General features: G+C 35.2%; 1 protein-coding gene across 1 annotated transcript in view; it reads left to right on the forward strand.

Annotated features, from left to right (window-relative positions):
• LOC129845848 (probable E3 ubiquitin-protein ligase makorin-1) overlaps positions 1–24,072 on the forward strand; it is a 79,488-nt gene extending 55,416 nt beyond the window's left edge. Inside the window, exon 6 of the mRNA XM_055913772.1 lies at positions 23,896–24,072. Within this exon, the coding sequence (XP_055769747.1) occupies positions 23,896–24,010 (115 nt within the window). The 3' untranslated portion in view covers positions 24,011–24,072. The remainder of the gene's footprint in view (positions 1–23,895) is intronic.
• The last annotated feature ends 1,300 nt before the right edge of the window (positions 24,073–25,372 follow it).

The following is a 25,372-nucleotide window of genomic DNA, read 5'->3' on the forward strand; positions in this document are numbered from 1 at the left end:
TTAGTAAGGAACTAGATATTTAGATTTAGTAAGGGACTGGATATTTAGATTTAGTAAGGAACTAGACGGACTGGATATTTAGATTTAGTAAGGGACTGGATATTTAGATTTAGTAAGGGACTAGACGGACTGGATATTTAGATTTAGTAAGGAACTAGACGGACTGGATATTTAGATTTAGTAAGGAACTAGACGGACTGGATATTTAGATTTAGTAAGGGACTGGATATTTAGATTTAGTAAGGGACTGGATATTTAGATTTAGTAAGGGACTGGATATTTAGATTTAGTAAGGGACTGGATATTTAGATTTAGTAAGGGACTAGACGGACTGGATATTTAGATTTAGTTAGGGACTAGACGGACTGGATATTTAGATTTAGTAAGGGACGAGACAGACTGGATATTTAGATTTAGTAAGGAACTAGACGGACTGGATATTTAGATTTAGTAAGGAACTAGACGGACTGGATATTTAGATTTAGTAAGGAACTAGACGGACTGGATATTTAGATTTAGTAAGGGACTGGATATTTAGATTTAGTAAGGGACTGGATATTTAGATTTAGTAAGGGACTGGATATTTAGATTTAGTAAGGGACTGGATATTTAGATTTAGTAAGGAACTAGATATTTAGATTTAGTAAGGAACTAGATATTTAGATTTAGTAAGGGACTGGATATTTAGATTTAGTAAGGGACTGGATATTTAGATTTAGTAAGGGACTGGATATTTAGATTTAGTAAGGGACTGGATATTTAGATTTAGTAAGGAACTAGATATTTAGATTTAGTAAGGAACTAGATATTTAGATTTAGTAAGGAACTAGACGGACTGGATATTTAGATTTAGTAAGGGACTGGATATTTAGATTTAGTAAGGGACTAGACGGACTGGATATTTAGATTTAGTAAGGAACTAGACGGACTGGATATTTAGATTTAGTAAGGAACTAGACGGACTGGATATTTAGATTTAGTAAGTAACTAGACGGACTGGATATTTAGATTTAGTAAGGGACTGGATATTTAGATTTAGTAAGGGACTGGATATTTAGATTTAGTAAGGGACTAGACAGACTGGATATTTAGATTTAGTAAGGGACTGGATATTTAGATTTAGTAAGGGACTGGATATTTAGATTTAGTAAGGGACTGGATATTTAGATTTAGTAAGGGACTGGATATTTAGATTTAGTAAGGGACTGGATATTTAGATTTAGTAAGGGACTGGATATTTAGATTTAGTAAGGGACTAGACGGACTGGATATTTAGATTTAGTAAGGGACTGGATATTTAGATTTAGTAAGGGACTAGACGGACTGGATATTTAGATTTAGTAAGGGACTAGACGGACTGGATATTTAGATTTAGTAAGGGACTAGACGGACTGGATATTTAGATTTAGTAAGGGACTAGACGGACTGGATATTTAGATTTAGTAAGGGACTAGACGGACTGGATATTTAGATTTAGTAAGGAACTAGACGGACTGGATATTTAGATTTAGTAAGGAACTAGGCGGACTGGATATTTAGATTTAGTAAGGAACTAGACGGACTGGATATTTAGATTTAGTAAGGAACTAGACGGACTGGATATTTAGATTTAGTAAGGAACTAGACGGACTGGATATTTAGATTTAGTAAGGGACTGGATATTTAGATTTAGTAAGGGACTGGATATTTAGATTTAGTAAGGGACTGGATATTTAGATTTAGTAAGGAACTAGATATTTAGATTTAGTAAGGAACTAGATATTTAGATTTAGTAAGGAACTAGATATTTAGATTTAGTAAGGAACTAGATATTTAGATTTAGTAAGGGACTGGATATTTAGATTTAGTAAGGGACTGGATATTTAGATTTAGTAAGGGACTGGATATTTAGATTTAGTAAGGGACTGGATATTTAGATTTAGTAAGGGACTGGATATTTAGATTTAGTAAGGGACTGGATATTTAGATTTAGTAAGGGACTGGATATTTAGATTTAGTAAGGGACTGGATATTTAGATTTAGTAAGGGACTAGACGGACTGGATATTTAGATTTAGTAAGGGACTAGACGGACTGGATATTTAGATTTAGTAAGGGACTAGACGAACTGGATATTTTGATTTAGTAAGGAACTAGACGGACTGGATATTTAGATTTAGTAAGGAACTGGATATTTAGATTTAGTAAGGGACTAGATATTTAGATTTAGTAAGGAACTAGACGGACTAGATATTTAGATTTAGTAAGGAACTAGACAGACTGGATATTTAGATTTAGTAAGGAACTAGACGGACTGGATATTTAGATTTAGTAAGGGACTAGACGGACTGGATATTTAGATTTAGTAAGGGACTAGACGGACTGGATATTTAGATTTGGTAAGGGACTAGACAGACTGGATATTTAGATTTGGTAAGGAACTAGACGGACTGGATATTTAGATTTGGTAAGGGACTAGACAGACTGGATATTTAGATTTGGTAAGGAACTAGACGGACTGGATATTTAGATTTAGTAAGGGACTGGATATTTAGATTTAGTAAGGGACTGGATATTTAGATTTAGTAAGGGACTGGATATTTAGATTTAGTAAGGGACTGGATATTTAGATTTTTGGTAAGGGACTGGATATTTAGATTTAGTAAGGGACTGGATATTTAGATTTAGTAAGGGACTGGATATTTAGATTTAGTAAGGGACTGGATATTTAGATTTAGTAAGGGACTGGATATTTAGATTTAGTAAGGGACTGGATATTTAGATTTAGTAAGGGACTGGATATTTAGATTTGGTAAGGGACTAGACGGACTGGATATTTAGATTTAGTAAGGGACTGGATATTTAGATTTAGTAAGGGACTGGATATTTAGATTTAGTAAGGGACTGGATATTTAGATTTAGTAAGGGACTGGATATTTAGATTTAGTAAGGGACTGGATATTTAGATTTAGTAAGGGACTGGATATTTAGATTTAGTAAGGGACTGGATATTTAGATTTAGTAAGGGACTGGATATTTAGATTTAGTAAGGGACTAGACGGACTGGATATTTAGATTTAGTAAGGGACTGGATATTTAGATTTAGTAAGGGACTAGACGGACTAGATATTTAGATTTAGTAAGGAACTAGACGGACTGGATATTTAGATTTAGTAAGGAACTGGATATTTAGATTTAGTAAGGAACTAGACAGACTAGATATTTAGATTTAGTAAGGGACTGGATATTTAGATTTAGTAAGGGACTGGATATTTAGATTTAGTAAGGGACTGGATATTTAGATTTAGTAAGGGACTGGATATTTAGATTTAGTAAGGGACTGGATATTTAGATTTAGTAAGGGACTGGATATTTAGATTTAGTAAGGGACTGGATATTTAGATTTAGTAAGGGACTAGACGGACTGGATATTTAGATTTAGTAAGGAACTAGACGGACTGGATATTTAGATTTAGTAAGGAACTAGACGGACTGGATATTTAGATTTAGTAAGGGACTGGATATTTAGATTTAGTAAGGGACTGGATATTTAGATTTAGTAAGGGACTGGATATTTAGATTTAGTAAGGGACTGGATATTTAGATTTAGTAAGGGACTAGACGGACTGGATATTTAGATTTAGTAAGGGACTAGACGGACTGGATATTTAGATTTAGTAAGGAACTAGACGGACTGGATATTTAGATTTATTAAGGAACTAGACGGACTGGATATTTAGATTTAGTAAGGGACTGGATATTTAGATTTAGTAAGGGACTGGATATTTAGATTTAGTAAGGGACTAGACGGACTGGATATTTAGATTTAGTAAGGGACTGGATATTTAGATTTAGTAAGGGACTAGACAGACTGGATATTTAGATTTAGTAAGGGACTGGATATTTAGATTTAGTAAGGGACTGGATATTTAGATTTAGTAAGGGACTGGATATTTAGATTTAGTAAGGGACTGGATATTTAGATTTAGTAAGGGACTGGATATTTAGATTTAGTAAGGGACTGGATATTTAGATTTAGTAAGGGACTAGACGGACTGGATATTTAGATTTAGTAAGGGACTGGATATTTAGATTTAGTAAGGGACTAGACGGACTGGATATTTAGATTTAGTAAGGGACTAGACGGACTGGATATTTAGATTTAGTAAGGGACTAGACGGACTGGATATTTAGATTTAGTAAGGGACTAGACGGACTGGATATTTAGATTTAGTAAGGGACTAGACGGACTGGATATTTAGATTTAGTAAGGGACTAGACGGACTGGATATTTAGATTTAGTAAGGAACTAGATATTTAGATTTAGTAAGGGACTGGATATTTAGATTTAGTAAGGGACTGGATATTTAGATTTAGTAAGGGACTGGATATTTAGATTTAGTAAGGGACTAGACGGACTGGATATTTAGATTTAGTAAGGGACTGGATATTTAGATTTAGTAAGGGACTAGACGGACTAGATATTTAGATTTAGTAAGGAACTAGACGGACTGGATATTTAGATTTAGTAAGGAACTGGATATTTAGATTTAGTAAGGAACTAGACAGACTAGATATTTCGATTTAGTAAGGGACTGGATATTTAGATTTAGTAAGGGACTGGATATTTAGATTTAGTAAGGAACTGGATATTTAGATTTAGTAAGGGACTGGATATTTAGATTTAGTAAGGGACTGGATATTTAGATTTAGTAAGGGACTGGATATTTAGATTTAGTAAGGGACTGGATATTTAGATTTAGTAAGGGACTGGATATTTAGATTTAGTAAGGGACTGGATATTTAGATTTAGTAAGGAACTAGATATTTAGATTTAGTAAGGAACTAGATATTTAGATTTAGTAAGGGACTGGATATTTAGATTTAGTAAGGGACTGGATATTTAGATTTAGTAAGGGACTGGATATTTAGATTTAGTAAGGAACTGGATATTTAGATTTAGTAAGGAACTAGATATTTAGATTTAGTAAGGAACTAGACGGACTGGATATTTAGATTTAGTAAGGGACTGGATATTTAGATTTAGTAAGGGACTAGACGGACTGGATATTTAGATTTAGTAAGGAACTAGACGGACTGGATATTTAGATTTAGTAAGGAACTAGACGGACTGGATATTTAGATTTAGTAAGGGACTGGATATTTAGATTTAGTAAGGGACTGGATATTTAGATTTAGTAAGGGACTGGATATTTAGATTTAGTAAGGGACTGGATATTTAGATTTAGTAAGGGACTGGATATTTAGATTTAGTAAGGGACTGGATATTTAGATTTAGTAAGGGACTGGATATTTAGATTTAGTAAGGGACTGGATATTTAGATTTAGTAAGGGACTGGATATTTAGATTTAGTAAGGGACTGGATATTTAGATTTAGTAAGGGACTGGATATTTAGATTTAGTAAGGGACTGGATATTTAGATTTAGTAAGGGACTGGATATTTAGATTTAGTAAGGGACTGGATATTTAGATTTAGTAAGGGACTGGATATTTAGATTTAGTAAGGGACTGGATATTTAGATTTAGTAAGGGACTGGATATTTAGATTTAGTAAGGGACTGGATATTTAGATTTAGTAAGGGACTGGATATTTAGATTTAGTAAGGGACTGGATATTTAGATTTAGTAAGGGACTGGATATTTAGATTTAGTAAGGGACTGGATATTTAGATTTAGTAAGGGACTGGATATTTAGATTTAGTAAGGGACTGGATATTTAGATTTAGTAAGGGACTGGATATTTAGATTTAGTAAGGGACTGGATATTTAGATTTAGTAAGGGACTGGATATTTAGATTTAGTAAGGGACTGGATATTTAGATTTAGTAAGGGACTGGATATTTAGATTTGGTAAGGGACTAGACGGACTGGATATTTAGATTTAGTAAGGGACTGGATATTTAGATTTAGTAAGGGACTGGATATTTAGATTTAGTAAGGGACTGGATATTTAGATTTAGTAAGGGACTGGATATTTAGATTTAGTAAGGGACTGGATATTTAGATTTAGTAAGGGACTGGATATTTAGATTTAGTAAGGGACTGGATATTTAGATTTAGTAAGGGACTGGATATTTAGATTTAGTAAGGGACTGGATATTTAGATTTAGTAAGGGACTGGATATTTAGATTTAGTAAGGGACTGGATATTTAGATTTAGTAAGGGACTGGATATTTAGATTTAGTAAGGGACTGGATATTTAGATTTAGTAAGGGACTGGATATTTAGATTTAGTAAGGGACTGGATATTTAGATTTAGTAAGGGACTGGATATTTAGATTTAGTAAGGGACTGGATATTTAGATTTAGTAAGGGACTGGATATTTAGATTTAGTAAGGGACTGGATATTTAGATTTAGTAAGGGACTGGATATTTAGATTTAGTAAGGGACTGGATATTTAGATTTAGTAAGGGACTGGATATTTAGATTTAGTAAGGGACTAGACGGACTGGATATTTAGATTTAGTAAGGGACTGGATATTTAGATTTAGTAAGGGACTAGACGGACTGGATATTTAGATTTAGTAAGGGACTAGACGGACTGGATATTTAGATTTAGTAAGGGACTAGACGGACTGGATATTTAGATTTAGTAAGGGACTAGACGGACTGGATATTTAGATTTAGTAAGGGACTAGACGGACTGGATATTTAGATTTAGTAAGGAACTAGATATTTAGATTTAGTAAGGAACTAGATATTTAGATTTAGTAAGGGACTGGATATTTAGATTTAGTAAGGGACTGGATATTTAGATTTAGTAAGGGACTGGATATTTAGATTTAGTAAGGGACTAGACGGACTGGATATTTAGATTTAGTAAGGGACTGGTAATTTAGATTTAGTAAGGGACTAGACGGACTAGATATTTAGATTTAGTAAGGAACTAGACGGACTGGATATTTAGATTTAGTAAGGAACTGGATATTTAGATTTAGTAAGGAACTAGACAGACTAGATATTTAGATTTAGTAAGGGACTGGATATTTAGATTTAGTAAGGGACTGGATATTTAGATTTAGTAAGGAACTGGATATTTAGATTTAGTAAGGAACTGGATATTTAGATTTAGTAAGGGACTGGATATTTAGATTTAGTAAGGGACTGGATATTTAGATTTAGTAAGGGACTGGATATTTAGATTTAGTAAGGGACTGGATATTTAGATTTAGTAAGGGACTGGATATTTAGATTTAGTAAGGGACTGGATATTTAGATTTAGTAAGGAACTAGATATTTAGATTTAGTAAGGAACTAGATATTTAGATTTAGTAAGGGACTGGATATTTAGATTTAGTAAGGGACTGGATATTTAGATTTAGTAAGGGACTGGATATTTAGATTTAGTAAGGGACTAGACGGACTGGATATTTAGATTTAGTAAGGGACTGGATATTTAGATTTAGTAAGGGACTAGACGGACTGGATATTTAGATTTAGTAAGGGACTAGACGGACTGGATATTTAGATTTAGTAAGGGACTAGACGGACTGGATATTTAGATTTAGTAAGGGACTAGACGGACTGGATATTTAGATTTAGTAAGGGACTAGACGGACTGGATATTTAGATTTAGTAAGGAACTAGATATTTAGATTTAGTAAGGAACTAGATATTTAGATTTAGTAAGGGACTGGATATTTAGATTTAGTAAGGGACTGGATATTTAGATTTAGTAAGGGACTGGATATTTAGATTTAGTAAGGGACTAGACGGACTGGATATTTAGATTTAGTAAGGGACTGGTAATTTAGATTTAGTAAGGGACTAGACGGACTAGATATTTAGATTTAGTAAGGAACTAGACGGACTGGATATTTAGATTTAGTAAGGAACTGGATATTTAGATTTAGTAAGGAACTAGACAGACTAGATATTTAGATTTAGTAAGGGACTGGATATTTAGATTTAGTAAGGGACTGGATATTTAGATTTAGTAAGGAACTGGATATTTAGATTTAGTAAGGAACTGGATATTTAGATTTAGTAAGGGACTGGATATTTAGATTTAGTAAGGGACTGGATATTTAGATTTAGTAAGGGACTGGATATTTAGATTTAGTAAGGGACTGGATATTTAGATTTAGTAAGGGACTGGATATTTAGATTTAGTAAGGGACTGGATATTTAGATTTAGTAAGGAACTAGATATTTAGATTTAGTAAGGAACTAGATATTTAGATTTAGTAAGGGACTGGATATTTAGATTTAGTAAGGGACTGGATATTTAGATTTAGTAAGGGACTGGATATTTAGATTTAGTAAGGAACTGGATATTTAGATTTAGTAAGGAACTAGATATTTAGATTTAGTAAGGAACTAGACGGACTGGATATTTAGATTTAGTAAGGGACTGGATATTTAGATTTAGTAAGGGACTAGACGGACTGGATATTTAGATTTAGTAAGTAACTAGACGGACTGGATATTTAGATTTAGTAAGGAACTAGACGGACTGGATATTTAGATTTAGTAAGGGACTGGATATTTAGATTTAGTAAGGGACTGGATATTTAGATTTAGTAAGGGACTGGATATTTAGATTTAGTAAGGGACTGGATATTTAGATTTAGTAAGGGACTGGATATTTAGATTTAGTAAGGGACTGGATATTTAGATTTAGTAAGGGACTGGATATTTAGATTTAGTAAGGGACTGGATATTTAGATTTAGTAAGGGACTGGATATTTAGATTTAGTAAGGGACTGGATATTTAGATTTAGTAAGGGACTGGATATTTAGATTTAGTAAGGGACTGGATATTTAGATTTAGTAAGGGACTGGATATTTAGATTTAGTAAGGGACTGGATATTTAGATTTAGTAAGGGACTGGATATTTAGATTTAGTAAGGGACTGGATATTTAGATTTAGTAAGGGACTGGATATTTAGATTTAGTAAGGGACTGGATATTTAGATTTAGTAAGGGACTGGATATTTAGATTTAGTAAGGGACTGGATATTTAGATTTAGTAAGGGACTGGATATTTAGATTTAGTAAGGGACTGGATATTTAGATTTGGTAAGGGACTAGACGGACTGGATATTTAGATTTGGTAAGGGACTAGACGGACTGGATATTTAGATTTAGTAAGGGACTGGATATTTAGATTTAGTAAGGGACTGGATATTTAGATTTAGTAAGGGACTGGATATTTAGATTTAGTAAGGGACTGGATATTTAGATTTAGTAAGGGACTGGATATTTAGATTTAGTAAGGGACTGGATATTTAGATTTAGTAAGGGACTGGATATTTAGATTTAGTAAGGGACTGGATATTTAGATTTAGTAAGGGACTGGATATTTAGATTTAGTAAGGGACTGGATATTTAGATTTAGTAAGGGACTGGATATTTAGATTTAGTAAGGGACTGGATATTTAGATTTAGTAAGGGACTGGATATTTAGATTTAGTAAGGGACTGGATATTTAGATTTAGTAAGGGACTGGATATTTAGATTTAGTAAGGGACTGGATATTTAGATTTAGTAAGGGACTGGATATTTAGATTTAGTAAGGGACTGGATATTTAGATTTAGTAAGGGACTGGATATTTAGATTTAGTAAGGGACTGGATATTTAGATTTAGTAAGGGACTGGATATTTAGATTTAGTAAGGGACTGGATATTTAGATTTAGTAAGGGACTGGATATTTAGATTTAGTAAGGGACTGGATATTTAGATTTAGTAAGGGACTGGATATTTAGATTTAGTAAGGGACTGGATATTTAGATTTAGTAAGGGACTGGATATTTAGATTTAGTAAGGGACTGGATATTTAGATTTGGTAAGGGACTAGACGGACTGGATATTTAGATTTAGTAAGGGACTAGACGGACTGGATATTTAGATTTAGTAAGGGACTAGACGGACTGGATATTTAGATTTAGTAAGGGACTGGATATTTAGATTTAGTAAGGGACTGGATATTTAGATTTAGTAAGGGACTGGATATTTAGATTTAGTAAGGGACTGGATATTTAGATTTAGTAAGGGACTGGATATTTAGATTTAGTAAGGGACTGGATATTTAGATTTAGTAAGGGACTGGATATTTAGATTTAGTAAGGAACTAGATATTTAGATTTAGTAAGGAACTAGATATTTAGATTTAGTAAGGAACTAGACGGACTGGATATTTAGATTTAGTAAGGGACTGGATATTTAGATTTAGTAAGGGACTAGACGGACTGGATATTTAGATTTAGTAAGGAACTAGACGGACTGGATATTTAGATTTAGTAAGGAACTAGACGGACTGGATATTTAGATTTAGTAAGGGACTGGATATTTAGATTTAGTAAGGGACTGGATATTTAGATTTAGTAAGGGACTGGATATTTAGATTTAGTAAGGGACTGGATATTTAGATTTAGTAAGGGACTGGATATTTAGATTTAGTAAGGGACTAGACGGACTGGATATTTCGATTTAGTAAGGGACTAGACGGACTGGATATTTAGATTTAGTAAGGGACTAAACGGACTGGATATTTAGATTTAGTAAGGGACTAGACGGACTGGATATTTAGATTTAGTAAGGAACTAGACGGACTGGATATTTAGATTTAGTAAGGGACTAAACGGACTGGATATTTAGATTTAGTAAGGGACTAGACGGACTGGATATTTAGATTTAGTAAGGAACTAGACGGACTGGATATTTAGATTTATTAAGGAACTAGACGGACTGGATATTTAGATTTAGTAAGGGACTGGATATTTAGATTTAGTAAGGGACTGGATATTTAGATTTAGTAAGGGACTAGACGGACTGGATATTTAGATTTAGTAAGGGACTGGATATTTAGATTTAGTAAGGGACTAGACAGACTGGATATTTAGATTTAGTAAGGGACTGGATATTTAGATTTAGTAAGGGACTGGATATTTAGATTTAGTAAGGGACTGGATATTTAGATTTAGTAAGGGACTGGATATTTAGATTTAGTAAGGGACTAGACGGACTGGATATTTAGATTTAGTAAGGGACTGGATATTTAGATTTAGTAAGGGACTGGATATTTAGATTTAGTAAGGGACTAGACGGACTGGATATTTAGATTTAGTAAGGGACTAGACGGACTGGATATTTAGATTTAGTAAGGGACTAGACGGACTGGATATTTAGATTTAGTAAGGGACTAGACGGACTGGATATTTAGATTTAGTAAGGGACTAGACGGACTGGATATTTAGATTTAGTAAGGGACTAGACGGACTGGATATTTAGATTTAGTAAGGAACTAGATATTTAGATTTAGTAAGGGACTGGATATTTAGATTTAGTAAGGGACTGGATATTTAGATTTAGTAAGGGACTGGATATTTAGATTTAGTAAGGGACTAGACGGACTGGATATTTAGATTTAGTAAGGGACTGGATATTTAGATTTAGTAAGGGACTAGACGGACTAGATATTTAGATTTAGTAAGGAACTAGACGGACTGGATATTTAGATTTAGTAAGGAACTGGATATTTAGATTTAGTAAGGAACTAGACAGACTAGATATTTAGATTTAGTAAGGGACTGGATATTTAGATTTAGTAAGGGACTGGATATTTAGATTTAGTAAGGGACTGGATATTTAGATTTAGTAAGGAACTGGATATTTAGATTTAGTAAGGGACTGGATATTTAGATTTAGTAAGGGACTGGATATTTAGATTTAGTAAGGGACTGGATATTTAGATTTAGTAAGGGACTGGATATTTAGATTTAGTAAGGGACTGGATATTTAGATTTAGTAAGGAACTAGATATTTAGATTTAGTAAGGAACTAGATATTTAGATTTAGTAAGGGACTGGATATTTAGATTTAGTAAGGGACTGGATATTTAGATTTAGTAAGGGACTGGATATTTAGATTTAGTAAGGAACTAGATATTTAGATTTAGTAAGGAACTAGATATTTAGATTTAGTAAGGGACTGGATATTTAGATTTAGTAAGGGACTGGATATTTAGATTTAGTAAGGGACTGGATATTTAGATTTAGTAAGGGACTGGATATTTAGATTTAGTAAGGAACTAGATATTTAGATTTAGTAAGGAACTAGATATTTAGATTTAGTAAGGGACTGGATATTTAGATTTAGTAAGGGACTGGATATTTAGATTTAGTAAGGAACTAGATATTTAGATTTAGTAAGGAACTAGATATTTAGATTTAGTAAGGAACTAGACGGACTGGATATTTAGATTTAGTAAGGGACTGGATATTTAGATTTAGTAAGGGACTAGACGGACTGGATATTTAGATTTAGTAAGGAACTAGACGGACTGGATATTTAGATTTAGTAAGTAACTAGACGGACTGGATATTTAGATTTAGTAAGGGACTGGATATTTAGATTTAGTAAGGGACTGGATATTTAGATTTAGTAAGGGACTAGACAGACTGGATATTTAGATTTAGTAAGGGACTGGATATTTAGATTTAGTAAGGGACTGGATATTTAGATTTAGTAAGGGACTGGATATTTAGATTTAGTAAGGGACTGGATATTTAGATTTAGTAAGGGACTGGATATTTTGATTTAGTAAGGGACTGGATATTTAGATTTAGTAAGGGACTAGACAGACTGGATATTTAGATTTAGTAAGGGACTGGATATTTAGATTTAGTAAGGGACTGGATATTTAGATTTAGTAAGGGACTGGATATTTAGATTTAGTAAGGGACTGGATATTTAGATTTAGTAAGGGACTGGATATTTAGATTTAGTAAGGGACTAGACGGACTGGATATTTCGATTTAGTAAGGGACTAGACGGACTGGATATTTAGATTTAGTAAGGGACTAAACGGACTGGATATTTAGATTTAGTAAGGGACTAGACGGACTGGATATTTAGATTTAGTAAGGAACTAGACGGACTGGATATTTAGATTTAGTAAGGGACTAAACGGACTGGATATTTAGATTTAGTAAGGGACTAGACGGACTGGATATTTAGATTTAGTAAGGAACTAGACGGACTGGATATTTAGATTTATTAAGGGACTGGATATTTAGATTTAGTAAGGGACTAGACGGACTGGATATTTAGATTTAGTAAGGGACTGGATATTTAGATTTAGTAAGGGACTAGACAGACTGGATATTTAGATTTAGTAAGGGACTGGATATTTAGATTTAGTAAGGGACTGGATATTTAGATTTAGTAAGGGACTGGATATTTAGATTTAGTAAGGGACTGGATATTTAGATTTAGTAAGGGACTAGACGGACTGGATATTTAGATTTAGTAAGGGACTGGATATTTAGATTTAGTAAGGGACTGGATATTTAGATTTAGTAAGGGACTAGACAGACTGGATATTTAGATTTAGTAAGGGACTAGACGGACTGGATATTTAGATTTAGTAAGGGACTAGACGGACTGGATATTTAGATTTAGTAAGGGACTAGACGGACTGGATATTTAGATTTAGTAAGGGACTAGACGGACTGGATATTTAGATTTAGTAAGGGACTAGACGGACTGGATATTTAGATTTAGTAAGGAACTAGATATTTAGATTTAGTAAGGGACTGGATATTTAGATTTAGTAAGGGACTGGATATTTAGATTTAGTAAGGGACTGGATATTTAGATTTAGTAAGGGACTAGACGGACTGGATATTTAGATTTAGTAAGGGACTGGATATTTAGATTTAGTAAGGGACTAGACGGACTAGATATTTAGATTTAGTAAGGAACTAGACGGACTGGATATTTAGATTTAGTAAGGAACTGGATATTTAGATTTAGTAAGGAACTAGACAGACTAGATATTTAGATTTAGTAAGGGACTGGATATTTAGATTTAGTAAGGGACTGGATATTTAGATTTAGTAAGGGACTGGATATTTAGATTTAGTAAGGAACTGGATATTTAGATTTAGTAAGGGACTGGATATTTAGATTTAGTAAGGGACTGGATATTTAGATTTAGTAAGGGACTGGATATTTAGATTTAGTAAGGGACTGGATATTTAGATTTAGTAAGGAACTAGATATTTAGATTTAGTAAGGAACTAGATATTTAGATTTAGTAAGGGACTGGATATTTAGATTTAGTAAGGGACTGGATATTTAGATTTAGTAAGGGACTGGATATTTAGATTTAGTAAGGAACTAGATATTTAGATTTAGTAAGGAACTAGATATTTAGATTTAGTAAGGGACTGGATATTTAGATTTAGTAAGGGACTGGATATTTAGATTTAGTAAGGGACTGGATATTTAGATTTAGTAAGGGACTGGATATTTAGATTTAGTAAGGAACTAGATATTTAGATTTAGTAAGGAACTAGATATTTAGATTTAGTAAGGGACTGGATATTTAGATTTAGTAAGGGACTGGATATTTAGATTTAGTAAGGAACTAGATATTTAGATTTAGTAAGGAACTAGATATTTAGATTTAGTAAGGAACTAGACGGACTGGATATTTAGATTTAGTAAGGGACTGGATATTTAGATTTAGTAAGGGACTAGACGGACTGGATATTTAGATTTAGTAAGGAACTAGACGGACTGGATATTTAGATTTAGTAAGTAACTAGACGGACTGGATATTTAGATTTAGTAAGGGACTGGATATTTAGATTTAGTAAGGGACTGGATATTTAGATTTAGTAAGGGACTAGACAGACTGGATATTTAGATTTAGTAAGGGACTGGATATTTAGATTTAGTAAGGGACTGGATATTTAGATTTAGTAAGGGACTGGATATTTAGATTTAGTAAGGGACTGGATATTTAGATTTAGTAAGGGACTGGATATTTAGATTTAGTAAGGGACTGGATATTTAGATTTAGTAAGGGACTAGACGGACTGGATATTTAGATTTAGTAAGGAACTAGACGGACTGGATATTTAGATTTAGTAAGGAACTAGGCGGACTGGATATTTAGATTTAGTAAGGAACTAGACGGACTGGATATTTAGATTTAGTAAGGAACTAGACGGACTGGATATTTAGATTTAGTAATGAACTAGACGGACTGGATATTTAGATTTAGTAAGGGACTGGATATTTAGATTTAGTAAGGGACTGGATATTTAGATTTAGTAAGGGACTAGACGGACTGGATATTTAGATTTAGTAAGGAACTAGACGGACTGGATATTTAGATTTAGTAAGGGACTGGATATTTAGATTTAGTAAGGGACTGGATATTTAGATTTAGTAAGGGACTAGACGGACTGGATATTTAGATTTAGTAAGGAACTAGACGGACTGGATATTTAGATTTAGTAAGGAACTAGACGGACTGGATATTTAGATTTAGTAAGGAACTAGACGGACTGGATATTTAGATTTAGTAAGGAACTAGACGGACTGGATATTTAGATTTAGTAAGGGACTGGATATTTAGATTTAGTAAGGGACTGGATATTTAGATTTAGTAAGGGACTGGATATTTAGATTTAGTAAGGAACTAGATATTTCGATTTAGTAAGGAACTAGATATTTAGATTTAGTAAGGAACTAGATATTTAGATTTAGTAAGGAACTAGATATTTAGATTTAGTAAGGGACTGGATATTTAGATTTAGTAAGGGACTGGATATTTAGATTTAGTAAGGGACTGGATATTTAGATTTAGTAAGGGACTGGATATTTAGATTTAGTAAGGGACTGGATATTTAGATTTAGTAAGGGACTGGATATTTAGATTTAGTAAGGGACTGGATATTTAGATTTAGTAAGGGACTGGATATTTAGATTTAGTAAGGGACTGGATATTTAGATTTAGTAAGGGACTGGATATTTAGATTTAGTAAGGGACTGGATATTTAGATTTAGTAAGGGACTGGATATTTAGATTTAGTAAGGGACTGGATATTTAGATTTAGTAAGGGACTGGATATTTAGATTTAGTAAGGGACTAGACGGACTGGATATTTAGATTTAGTAAGGGACTAGACGGACTGGATATTTAGATTTGGTAAGGGACTAGACAGACTGGATATTTAGATTTGGTAAGGGACTAGACAGACTGGATATTTAGATTTGGTAAGGAACTAGACGGACTGGATATTTAGATTTAGTAAGGGACTGGATATTTAGATTTAGTAAGGGACTGGATATTTAGATTTAGTAAGGGACTGGATATTTAGATTTAGTAAGGGACTGGATATTTAGATTTAGTAAGGGACTGGATATTTAGATTTAGTAAGGGACTGGATATTTAGATTTAGTAAGGGACTGGATATTTAGATTTAGTAAGGGACTGGATATTTAGATTTAGTAAGGGACTGGATATTTAGATTTAGTAAGGGACTGGATATTTAGATTTAGTAAGGGACTGGATATTTAGATTTGGTAAGGGACTAGACGGACTGGATATTTAGATTTAGTAAGGGACTGGATATTTAGATTTAGTAAGGGACTGGATATTTAGATTTAGTAAGGGACTGGATATTTAGATTTAGTAAGGGACTGGATATTTAGATTTAGTAAGGGACTGGATATTTAGATTTAGTAAGGGACTGGATATTTAGATTTAGTAAGGGACTGGATATTTAGATTTAGTAAGGGACTGGATATTTAGATTTAGTAAGGGACTAGACGGACTGGATATTTAGATTTAGTAAGGGACTAGACGGACTGGATATTTTGATTTAGTAAGGAACTAGACGGACTAGATATTTAGATTTAGTAAGGAACTAGACGGACTGGATATTTAGATTTAGTAAGGAACTGGATATTTAGATTTAGTAAGGGACTAGATATTTAGATTTAGTAAGGAACTAGACGGACTAGATATTTAGATTTAGTAAGGAACTAGACAGACTGGATATTTAGATTTAGTAAGGAACTAGACGGACTGGATATTTAGATTTAGTAAGGGACTAGACGGACTGGATATTTAGATTTAGTAAGGGACTAGACGGACTGGATATTTAGATTTGGTAAGGGACTAGACAGACTGGATATTTAGATTTGGTAAGGAACTAGACGGACTGGATATTTAGATTTAGTAAGGGACTGGATATTTTGATTTAGTAAGGGACTGGATATTTTGATTTAGTAAGGGACTGGATATTTAGATTTAGTAAGGGACTGGATATTTAGATTTAGTAAGGGACTGGATATTTAGATTTAGTAAGGGACTGGATATTTAGATTTAGTAAGGGACTGGATATTTAGATTTAGTAAGGGACTGGATATTTAGATTTAGTAAGGGACTGGATATTTAGATTTAGTAAGGGACTGGATATTTAGATTTAGTAAGGGACTGGATATTTAGATTTGGTAAGGGACTAGACGGACTGGATATTTAGATTTAGTAAGGGACTGGATATTTAGATTTAGTAAGGGACTGGATATTTAGATTTAGTAAGGGACTGGATATTTAGATTTAGTAAGGGACTGGATATTTAGATTTAGTAAGGGACTGGATATTTAGATTTAGTAAGGGACTAGACGGACTGGATATTTAGATTTAGTAAGGGACTGGATATTTAGATTTAGTAAGGGACTAGACGGACTAGATATTTAGATTTAGTAAGGAACTAGACGGACTGGATATTTAGATTTAGTAAGGAACTGGATATTTAGATTTAGTAAGGAACTAGACAGACTAGATATTTAGATTTAGTAAGGGACTGGATATTTAGATTTAGTAAGGGACTGGATATTTAGATTTAGTAAGGGACTGGATATTTAGATTTAGTAAGGGACTGGATATTTAGATTTAGTAAGGGACTGGATATTTAGATTTAGTAAGGAACTGGATATTTAGATTTAGTAAGGGACTGGATATTTAGATTTAGTAAGGGACTGGATATTTAGATTTAGTAAGGGACTGGATATTTAGATTTAGTAAGGGACTGGATATTTAGATTTAGTAAGGGACTGGATATTTAGATTTAGTAAGGGACTGGATATTTAGATTTAGTAAGGAACTGGATATTTAGATTTAGTAAGGAACTAGATATTTAGATTTAGTAAGGAACTGGATATTTAGATTTAGTAAGGGACTGGATATTTAGATTTAGTAAGGAACTAGATATTTAGATTTAGTAAGGGACTGGATATTTAGATTTAGTAAGGGACTGGATATTTAGATTTAGTAAGGGACTAGACGGACTGGATATTTAGATTTAGTAAGGGACTAGACGGACTGGATATTTAGATTTAGTAAGGGACTACACGGACTGGATATTTAGATTTAGTAAGGGACTAGACGGACTGGATATTTAGATTTAGTAAGGAACTAGACGGACTGGATATTTAGATTTAGTAAGGGACTGGATATTTAGATTTAGTAAGGGACTGGATATTTAGATTTAGTAAGGGACTAGACAGACTGGATATTTAGATTTAGTAAGGGACTGGATATTTAGATTTAGTAAGGAACTAGACGGACTGGATATTTAGATTTAGTAAGGGACTAGACATACTGGATATTTAGATTTAGTAAGGGACTAGACGGACTGGATATTTAGATTTAGTAAGGAACTAGACGGACTGGATATTTAGATTTAGTAAGGGACTGGATATTTAGATTCAGTAAGGGACTGGATATTTAGATTTAGTAAGGGACTAGACGGACTGGATATTTAGATTTAGTAAGGAACTAGACGGACTGGATATTTAGATTTAGTAAGGAACTAGACGGACTGGATATTTAGATTTAGTAAGGAACTAGACGGACTGGATATTTAGATTTAGTAAGGGACTGGATATTTAGATTTAGTAAGGAACTAGACGGACTGGATATTTAGATTTAGTAAGGGACTGGATATTTAGATTTAGTAAGGGACTAGACGTACTGGATATTTAGATTTAGTAATGGAGTAGACGGACTGGATATTTAGATCTAGTAAGGAACTGGATATTTAGATTTAGTAAGGGACTAGACGGACTGGATATTTAGATTTAGTAAGGAACTAGACGGACTGGATATTTAGATCTAGTAAGGGACTGGATATTTAGATCTAGTAAGGGACTGGATATTTAGATTTAGTAAGGGACTGGATATTTAGATTTAGTAAGGGACTAGACGGACTGGATATTTAGATTTAGTAAGGGACTAGACGGACTGGATATTTAGATTTAGTAAGGGACTAGACGGACTGGATATTTAGATTTAGTAAGGGACTAGACGGACTGGATATTTAGATTTAGTAAGGGACTAGACGGACTGGATATTTAGATTTAGTAATGAACTAGACGGACTGGATATTTAGATTTAGTAAGGGACTGGATATTTAGATTTAGTAAGGGACTAGACGGACTGGATATTTAGATTTAGTAAGGAACTAGACGGACTGGATATTTAGATTTAGTAAGGAACTAGACGGACTGGATATTTAGATTTAGTAAGGAACTAGACGGACTGGATATTTAGATTTAGTAAGGAACTAGACGGACTGGATATTTAGATTTAGTAAGGGACTGGATATTTAGATTTAGTAAGGGACTGGATATTTAGATTTAGTAAGGGACTGGATATTTAGATTTAGTAAGGAACTAGATATTTAGATTTAGTAAGGAACTAGATATTTAGATTTAGTAAGGAACTAGATATTTAGATTTAGTAAGGAACTAGATATTTAGATTTAGTAAGGGACTGGATATTTAGATTTAGTAAGGGACTGGATATTTAGATTTAGTAAGGGACTGGATATTTAGATTTAGTAAGGGACTGGATATTTAGATTTAGTAAGGGACTGGATATTTAGATTTAGTAAGGGACTGGATATTTAGATTTAGTAAGGGACTGGATATTTAGATTTAGTAAGGGACTGGATATTTAGATTTAGTAAGGGACTGGATATTTAGATTTAGTAAGGGACTGGATATTTAGATTTAGTAAGGGACTGGATATTTAGATTTAGTAAGGGACTAGACGGACTGGATATTTAGATTTAGTAAGGGACTAGACGAACTGGATATTTTGATTTAGTAAGGAACTAGACGGACTAGATATTTAGATTTAGTAAGGAACTAGACGGACTGGATATTTAGATTTAGTAAGGAACTGGATATTTAGATTTAGTAAGGGACTAGATATTTAGATTTAGTAAGGAACTAGACGGACTAGATATTTAGATTTAGTAAGGAACTAGACAGACTGGATATTTAGATTTAGTAAGGAACTAGACGGACTGGATATTTAGATTTAGTAAGGGACTAGACGGACTGGATATTTAGATTTAGTAAGGGACTAGACGGACTGGATATTTAGATTTGGTAAGGGACTAGACAGACTGGATATTTAGATTTGGTAAGGAACTAGACGGACTGGATATTTAGATTTAGTAAGGGACTGGATATTTAGATTTAGTAAGGGACTGGATATTTAGATTTAGTAAGGGACTGGATATTTAGATTTAGTAAGGGACTGGATATTTAGATTTAGTAAGGGACTGGATATTTAGATTTAGTAAGGGACTGGATATTTAGATTTAGTAAGGGACTGGATATTTAGATTTAGTAAGGGACTGGATATTTAGATTTAGTAAGGGACTGGATATTTAGATTTAGTAAGGGACTGGATATTTAGATTTGGTAAGGGACTAGACGGACTGGATATTTAGATTTAGTAAGGGACTGGATATTTAGATTTAGTAAGGGACTGGATATTTAGATTTAGTAAGGGACTGGATATTTAGATTTAGTAAGGGACTGGATATTTAGATTTAGTAAGGGACTGGATATTTAGATTTAGTAAGGGACTGGATATTTAGATTTAGTAAGGGACTGGATATTTAGATTTAGTAAGGGACTAGACGGACTGGATATTTAGATTTAGTAAGGGACTGGATATTTAGATTTAGTAAGGGACTAGACGGACTAGATATTTAGATTTAGTAAGGAACTAGACGGACTGGATATTTAGATTTAGTAAGGAACTGGATATTTAGATTTAGTAAGGAACTAGACAGACTAGATATTTAGATTTAGTAAGGGACTGGATATTTAGATTTAGTAAGGGACTGGATATTTAGATTTAGTAAGGGACTGGATATTTAGATTTAGTAAGGAACTGGATATTTAGATTTAGTAAGGAACTGGATATTTAGATTTAGTAAGGGACTGGATATTTAGATTTAGTAAGGGACTGGATATTTAGATTTAGTAAGGGACTGGATATTTAGATTTAGTAAGGGACTGGATATTTAGATTTAGTAAGGGACTGGATATTTAGATTTAGTAAGGGACTGGATATTTAGATTTAGTAAGGAACTGGATATTTAGATTTAGTAAGGAACTAGATATTTAGATTTAGTAAGGGACTGGATATTTAGATTTAGTAAGGGACTGGATATTTAGATTTAGTAAGGGACTGGATATTTAGATTTAGTAAGGGACTAGACGGACTGGATATTTAGATTTAGTAAGGGACTAGACGGACTGGATATTTAGATTTAGTAAGGGACTAGACGGACTGGATATTTAGATTTAGTAAGGGACTAGACAGACTGGATATTTAGATTTAGTAAGGAACTAGACGGACTGGATATTTAGATTTAGTAAGGGACTGGATATTTAGATTTAGTAAGGGACTGGATATTTAGATTTAGTAAGGGACTAGACAGACTGGATATTTAGATTTAGTAAGGGACTGGATATTTAGATTTAGTAAGGAACTAGACGGACTGGATATTTAGATTTAGTAAGGGACTAGACATACTGGATATTTAGATTTAGTAAGGGACTAGACGGACTGGATATTTAGATTTAGTAAGGAACTAGACGGACTGGATATTTAGATTTAGTAAGGGACTGGATATTTAGATTTAGTAAGGGACTGGATATTTAGATTTAGTAAGGGACTAGACGGACTGGATATTTAGATTTAGTAAGGAACTAGACGGACTGGATATTTAGATTTAGTAAGGAACTAGACGGACTGGATATTTAGATTTAGTAAGGAACTAGACGGACTGGATATTTAGATTTAGTAAGGGACTGGATATTTAGATTTAGTAAGGAACTAGACGGACTGGATATTTAGATTTAGTAAGGGACTGGATATTTAGATTTAGTAAGGGACTAGACGGACTGGATATTTAGATTTAGTAAGGGAGTAGACGGACTGGATATTTAGATCTAGTAAGGAACTGGATATTTAGATTTAGTAAGGGACTAGACGGACTGGATATTTAGATTTAGTAAGGAACTAGACGGACTGGATATTTAGATCTAATAAGGGACTGGATATTTAGATTTAGTAAGGGACTGGATATTTAGATTTAGTAAGGGACTGGATATTTAGATTTAGTAAGGGACTGGATATTTAGATTTAGTAAGGGACTGGATATTTAGATTTAGTAAGGGACTGGATATTTAGATTTAGTAAGGGACTAGACGGACTGGATATTTAGATTTAGTAAGGAACTAGACAGACTAGATATTTAGATTTAGTAAGGGACTGGATATTTAGATTTAGTAAGGAACTAGATACATGAAGCCAGACTGACCATTGGGGGGAGGGGGTGTTGCTGCTCCTACACAGGGTGGGTTTCTGTTGAAGTAGTCATGTTGGTAGAACACATCACCTCAGGATTTCCTCTTAGAACACATCACCTCAGGACTTCCTCTTAGAACACATCACCTCAGGACTTCCTCTTAGAACACATCTCCTCAGGACTTCCTCTTAGAACACATCACCTCGGGACTTCCTCTTAGAACACATCACCTCGGGACTTCCTCTTAGAACACATCGCCTCGGGACTTCCTCTTAGAACACATCGCCTCGGGACTTCCTCTTAGAACACATCGCCTCGGGACTTCCTCTTAGAACACATCGCCTCGGGACTTCCTCTTAGAACACATCGCCTCGGGACTTCCTCTTAGAACACATCGCCTCGGGACTTCCTCTTAGAACACATCGCCTCGGGACTTCCTCTTAGAACACATCGCCTCGGGACTTCCTCTTAGAACACATCGCCTCGGGACTTCCTCTTAGAACACATCGCCTCGGGACTTCCTCTTAGAACACATCGCCTCGGGACTTCCTCTTAGAACACATCGCCTCGGGACTTCCTCTTAGAACACATCGCCTCGGGAATTCCTCTTAGAACACATCGCCTCGGGACTTCCTCTTAGAACACATCGCCTCGGGACTTCCTCTTAGAACACATCGCCTCGGGACTGCCTCTTAGAACACATCGCCTCGGGACTGCCTCTCAGAACACATCACCTCAGAACACATCACCTCAGGACTTCCTCTTAGAACACATCGCCTCGGGACTTCCTCTTAGAACACATCGCCTCGGGACTTCCTCTTAGAACACATCGCCTCGGGACTTCCTCTTAGAACACATCGCCTCGGGACTTCCTCTTAGAACACATCGCCTCGGGACTTCCTCTTAGAACACATCGCCTCGGGACTTCCTCTTAGAACACATCGCCTCGGGACTTCCTCTTAGAACACATCGCCTCGGGACTTCCTCTTAGAACACATCGCCTCGGGACTTCCTCTTAGAACACATCGCCTCGGGACTTCCTCTTAGAACACATCGCCTCGGGACTTCCTCTTAGAACACATTGCCTCGGGACTTCCTCTTAGAACACATCGCCTCGGGACTTCCTCTTAGAACACATCGCCTCGGGACTTCCTCTTAGAACACATCGCCTCGGGACTTCCTCTTAGAACACATCGCCTCGGGACTTCCTCTTAGAACACATCGCCTCGGGACTTCCTCTTAGAACACATCGCCTCGGGACTTCCTCTTAGAACACATCGCCTCGGGACTTCCTCTTAGAACACATCGCCTCGGGACTTCCTCTTAGAACACATCGCCTCGGGACTTCCTCTTAGAACACATCGCCTCTCTTCCCAGGGCCTGTCCAACTAAACCTCTCTCTCTTCCCAGGTCAACTAAACCTCTCTCTCTTCCCAGGTCAACTAAACCTCTCTCTCTTCCCAGGTCCTGTCCAGAGTGTCGGGTCACGTCCAACTTCGTCATCCCCAGTGAGTACTGGGTGGAGGACAAGGAAGACAAGCAGAAACTGATACAGAAATACAAAGATGGCATGAGGTAAGCTATGTACTGATGATAGGAGGGGGTAAGCTATGTACTGATGATAGGAGGAGGGGGTAAGCTATGTACTGATGATAGGAGGAGGGGGTAAGCTATGTACTGATGATAGGAGGAGGGGGTAAGCTATGTACTGATGATAGGAGGAGTGGGTAAGCTATGTACTGATGGTAGGAGGAGGGGGTAAGCTATGTACTGATGATAGGAGGGGGTAAGCTATGTACTGATGATAGGGGGGGGGGGGGGGGGTAAGCTATGTACTGATGATAGGAGGAGGGGGTAAGCTATGTACTGATGGTAGGAGGAGGGGGTAAGCTATGTACTGATGGTAGGAGGAGGGGGTAAGCTATGTACTGATGGTAGGAGGAGGGGGTAAGCTATGTACTGATGATAGGAGGAGGGGGTAAGCTATGTACTGATGATAGGAGGGGGTAAGCTATGTACTGATGATAGGAGGATGGGGTAAGCTATGTACTGGTGATAGGAGGGGGTAAGCTATGTACTGATGGTAGGAGGAGGGGGTAAGCTATGTACTGATGATAGGAGGAGATACGCTATGTACTGATGGTAGGAGGAGATAAGCTATGTACTGATGGTAGGAGGAGATAAGCTATGTACTGATGATAGGAGGAGGAGGAGATAAGCTATGTACTGATGATAGGAGGAGGGGGTAAGCTATGTACTGATGATAGGAGGAGGAGGTAAGCTATGTACTGATGGTAGGAGGAGATACGCTATGTACTGATGGTAGGAGGAGGAGGAGATAAGCTATGTACTGATGATAGGAGGAGGGGGTAAGCTATGTACTGATGATAGGAGGAGGGGGGTAAGCTATGTACTGATGATAGGAGGAGGTAAGCTATGTACTGATGGTAGGAGGAGGGGGTAAGCTATGTACTGATGATAGGAGGAGGGGGTAAGCTATGTACTGATGGTAGGAGGAGGGGGGGGTAAGCTATGTACTGATGATAGGAGGGGGGTAAGCTATGTACTGATGATAGGAGGGGGTAAGCTATGTACTGATGGTAGGAGGAGGGGGTAAGCTATGTACTGATGGTAGGAGGAGGGGGTAAGCTATGTACTGATGATAGGAGGAGGAGGGGGTAAGCTATGTACTGATGATAGGAGGAGGAGGGGGTAAGCTATGTACTGATGGTAGGAGGAGGGGGTAAGCTATGTACTGATGATAGGAGGAGATACGCTATGTACTGATGGTAGGAGGAGATAAGCTATGTACTGATGGTAGGAGGAGATAAGCTATGTACTGATGATAGGAGGAGGATGGGGTAAGCTATGTACTGATGATAGGAGGAGATAAGCTATGTACTGATGATAGGAGGAGGAGATAAGCTATGTACTGATGATA

This window comes from Salvelinus fontinalis, unplaced genomic scaffold (genome assembly GCF_029448725.1).
Source record: "Salvelinus fontinalis isolate EN_2023a unplaced genomic scaffold, ASM2944872v1 scaffold_0384, whole genome shotgun sequence".
Classification (NCBI taxonomy): Eukaryota; Metazoa; Chordata; class Actinopteri; order Salmoniformes; family Salmonidae; genus Salvelinus; species Salvelinus fontinalis.